Here is a 4,473-nt window from a genome sequence, read left to right as displayed (position 1 = left end):
ATATGTAAGAAAAGCCCTATTTGGAAAATAATTAATGTAGATAATCTTTCTTGACTTTGTTCACACTCCTTATTGACTTTTTTGGAAGCAGATGCAGCAATATCAGTCCACTTGCAGTATTTATAGTTCATATAGGATTTAGGAAACAGAGGTTGAAGCAATGGACACAATATTTTCTACGGTGTCAGTTATTCTGGTAGGAGCCGCCACAATTTTTCTTGTGACAACAATTCTAGTAAAATACCTTGGAAATTATAGGAGCCGTCTCCCTCCAGGCCCCAGAGCCATTCCTGTAATTGGTCACCTTCATCTTCTCAGAGATAAAAGTAGGCCAACTCATCATATTCTAAATTCACTCTCATCGATCTATGGGCCTATTATGCATCTCAAATTTGGTAGCGTTCATGTTTTGGTGATAAGTTCTTCAGATTTAGCCAGAGAATGTTTTACGGTAAATGATAAGGCTTTTGCTTCTCGCCCTCGGCTTGCACATGCCCAGCACTTGGGCTACAACTATTCTATGTTGGGTTGGGCTCCTTATGGCCCCTTCTGGAGGAATGCTAGAAAAATCTGCGTGCTTGAGGTTCTGTCTTCCAAAAGAATCCAATCATTTAGACCCAAGAGAATGAAAGAGATTTCTAAGGCAGTAAATTCTCTGTTTCAACAGTCACAATTGCAGAGTATTGTGAACATGAGAAGTGTTTTGTCCCAACTGACTTTTAACATACTGATGGCTATGATCGTAGATGAGAGGTATTTTGGCGAGCAATCAGGTATTTCGGTAGAATTGGTTACCCGTCTGATTAAAGAGACATCTGTCCTGAAAGGAGTAATTTGTATTGGGGATTATATTCCCTGGTTCAAGTGGCTTGATTTACAGGGGTACGAGAAGGCTATGAAGAAGGTACAGGGGAAACTAGATTTGTTTATGCAGAGAATTCTGGACAAGCATAGGAATGGATTAAACGAGGAGAGAGTGATGGAAGACTTTATCGATGTGCTGATCTCGCTGGCAGAGGAGAATTCTGAAGCGATTCCTGATAAAGATGCATTCATTAAGGCAACTGCTCTTGTAAGTTGTTTGCCCTTTGCTAGTTTTTGTAGTTTTGGTTTATAACTTCTTGTGTGAATAGTGGACAATCAGATACTATACCACTAGCATAGTTTCGTGACTCATTATTTGATTTATATTAGGACTAAAGTACCATAACAATTAGATTATGCCCTGATGGAAAGAGGCAGAGAATTGAACAAAACAAGAATAAAGACCAAAATAGAAGAACACAAAGATTATTGGAACAGCACAAAGATTATTGGAACAGCACAGAACAGATATATTTATATTTCAAATCATACAGAATATCTGATTCACTTATACACATTACAAAGCAAAGAGCTATTGCACAATTTCATGTTCAGAAAATAACTAACATAGAGTCCCCTGTTTTCTGCTTTCTTCAAACTGTTGCTCTGACTTTTCCTGCTCCTGCTTTCTTCTCTTTTGTTCTCTATTGCTACAGCTCCATTCCTTCTGCTGTACTTTTCTTTACGTATTAAGAAAACCTATCTTACTCTAGCTTTCTATTGTTACAATACAATTTCTAGACTACTCTACATATATCTAGAAAAAGAGGGAGAACCAAAAATATTAACTGCAGATTAAGCATACATTTTTTACTAAGTACCATATGCATTGAATGGAGATAGGAATAAAAGAGAGAGAGCTGGAGAAACAGACAGACAAGACATTTTGATGGCTAGAGGGAGAACTTTATGAATTAGGATCGAAGCTATTTTGGTTCTAAAATAGAGCTTTCATACAGCATGATAGCGACATGTTAGTCAATTGCAGCCGTTTATTGCAAAATCAACAGTGTAAAATGCACGACTAACACGCGTTTTAGTCAATCCATACTGCCTTTTTGGAACCAGAATAGACACATCCATGAATTAGGAGGGAGGACTTTATGAATGCAAAGTGAATGTGGTTGTTGAGCTGCTACATATTCTGTTTCAGTTGATGAAAGAGTGACAATATTATATGATATAATTTGCCTTAAAGATTTCAATCCACCTCAATTTTTAATATCAGCACCACCCCACACCACCATTCATCCCCTTACTGTTCCCAAATATGACCCTTGGTCTGCCTGTGCTTGAAACCCATTCCTACAGTCCCTCATTTCCTGTCGGAAAACTCCGTAGAACTATAGAATAAACAGAAAAAATGCTAGAACAGTTAACACATCAACAAGAAATATAGGAAAACACTGGAGTAGGAACGAAAAATCATGAGAAACATAACAATCAAAATTCATAATGATAAACTAATCCTAATTAGATCCAATACCAGTTCCAATATCATTCCAATTAGAAATCGTCTGCCTCAGAAAACCTCTTCTACCTCCTCCCATCCCCAAAAAACAGATAACTCCTGTTGTAAGAGAAAAAAATCATAACTCAGACTTTCGCAGCTAATGCAGGCAAATTGAATTGTATTTTACCTTTATCTCCCAAAATTTTGGCTTATGATTATTACTTCTTCCTCTTTGTATGACAGAAGGTCGAGGAGGATTAATGCCATTCCTAGGATCCTTCAAATGGTTGAGAATGCTCCCTGCAATTGAATGAACTCCATAAAGAGTATTACCTAGATCCATTAATTTTTCAAACTAAATCCATTAACTTTCCAAACGAAACAAATGAAATATACTAAGGATGTGCATGAGAAAATAGAAAGTCAGCCAAACACGATTAAGGTCTTCAGAAAATAATATAAAAGCATAATTAGGGTCTATAAATGAAGGTATTGAGAAAGAGAAGGCAGCTTAATACACCCAGAAAATGAGATCAATGGAGAGGTGAATAATGGTGATGATTTGATAAAAAGATTCTATTTGGACTCTGTTCTTAACATTAACTTATTAATTTGTCTGTTAAGAATTTTAAAAAAAGCTTGGAGATTGATAGCTTAATTATGAGAAATATTTTATTCCTGTCAATAAACAGACCTGCTGAAATGAAGTGGGCATCAAAAGCTAACTTGGCAATAGTTTTGCACAAGGACATCCCTTTGATCAAGGTATAAATACCTTCACTTATATCAATCGATTCCTTTAAGCCCTCCTTTGGATCAAGCTATAAATGTCCTAAAGGACCTTGAGTTTCCCAGACCTTAGAAGTGAAGGATTTGAACCTCTTGCTAGCAATTCCTGGAAGAAAATGTTGGCATCTATAAATTATATGATTTATCATGACATTATTATCCATAAAAATCTCTGAATATTAAAAATATTAAAAATAATTAACTTTCTGCAAAGTTTTTGATTTTATCTCTTTTTCTTGTTCTCTTGTAGGTTATGTTAAATGCAGGATCTGATACATCTTCAGTTGCACTAGAGTGGGCAATAACAATGTTACTGCAACATCCCCAAGTAATGAAAAAAGCACAAGAGGAAATTGATTATAAAGTTGGACGAGAGAGAATTGTGGAGGAATCAGATATCCACCAGTGATCAGGATTAAATTGGGAAAATATTGAAATCTAATTTTCAAAATTTTCTATGTTTTAGTAAATTGCAATTTTGAGGGTCTTCGATGTTTCCGAAATTTGGTTCTAGATTATTTGAATACCTTTCCAACGCATCAAACGGTTTGTAATTCGGAGCTAGGATGAGAAAGTTATGCCTTCTCAAAGTGGACTAAAATTTTATATTTAGTTTTTTGATAATTTTGATAGTTTTAGTAGTTTAATTGTAATAAATATTATGGTGACTCTTCGTTTCAATTCCAAGGGATTTGTGTGACCCTTGGGATACATTCGACTTGTATAAACTCCAATTTTGAAAAGAATGGAGATAGTTTTTGGTTTGCAATCTTCTTGTTGTCAATTTTTGTGTTAAAATCTACAATACCGCAGGTATCACACCAGGTATTGTAATCTGGTTTTCATAAATCAGATCAACTAGTTAACATACCTGCAAGCAATAGTTAAAGAGACTTTGCGTCTTCATCCATCGGCACCTCTGTTGTTGCCACACAAATCTATTGAGGCTTGCACAATAGGAGGATATCATATTCCTGCAGGAACAACGCTGATGGTAAATGCATGGGCAATTCATAGAGACCCGAAAGTGTGGAATAAGCCACTAGAATTTATACCAGAGCGTTTTATAGAGAAGGAGATAGAGGTAGATAGCATGCAAATGAGAGAGAATGAGTTTGAGATGATTCCTTTTGGGGCAGGGAGAAGATCATGTCCAGGCGCTTCTTTGGCAATGAGTATGGTGCAAACAACTCTTGCAAGATTGTTGCAGAGCTTTGACTGGTTTGTTCCAGATGGAAGAGTCACTGACGTGAATGAAGGGGTCAGTTTCACAATGCCAAGAGCAATTCCTTTGGAGGTTACCATCAAGCCTCGTCTTTCCTATCATCTATACCAGCAAGAAATCTAGTCACAGACCATTGAACTCC

General features: G+C 36.3%; 1 protein-coding gene across 1 annotated transcript; it reads left to right on the top strand.

Moving 5' to 3' along the window:
* On the top strand, positions 1–4,473 carry LOC131076771 (xanthotoxin 5-hydroxylase CYP82C4-like). The gene is made up of 3 exons (XM_059214358.1): positions 1–1,072; positions 3,357–3,512; positions 3,969–4,473. The coding sequence occupies exons 1-3, from the start codon at positions 161–163 to the stop codon at positions 4,452–4,454; spliced, it is 1,554 nt and encodes a 517-aa protein (XP_059070341.1). The 5' UTR covers positions 1–160; the 3' UTR covers positions 4,455–4,473.

The sequence above is a fragment of the Cryptomeria japonica genome, chromosome 11, assembly GCF_030272615.1.
Source record: "Cryptomeria japonica chromosome 11, Sugi_1.0, whole genome shotgun sequence".
Lineage (NCBI taxonomy): Eukaryota > Viridiplantae > Streptophyta > Pinopsida > Cupressales > Cupressaceae > Cryptomeria > Cryptomeria japonica.
This window is presented reverse-complemented; position numbering and strand designations above follow the sequence as displayed.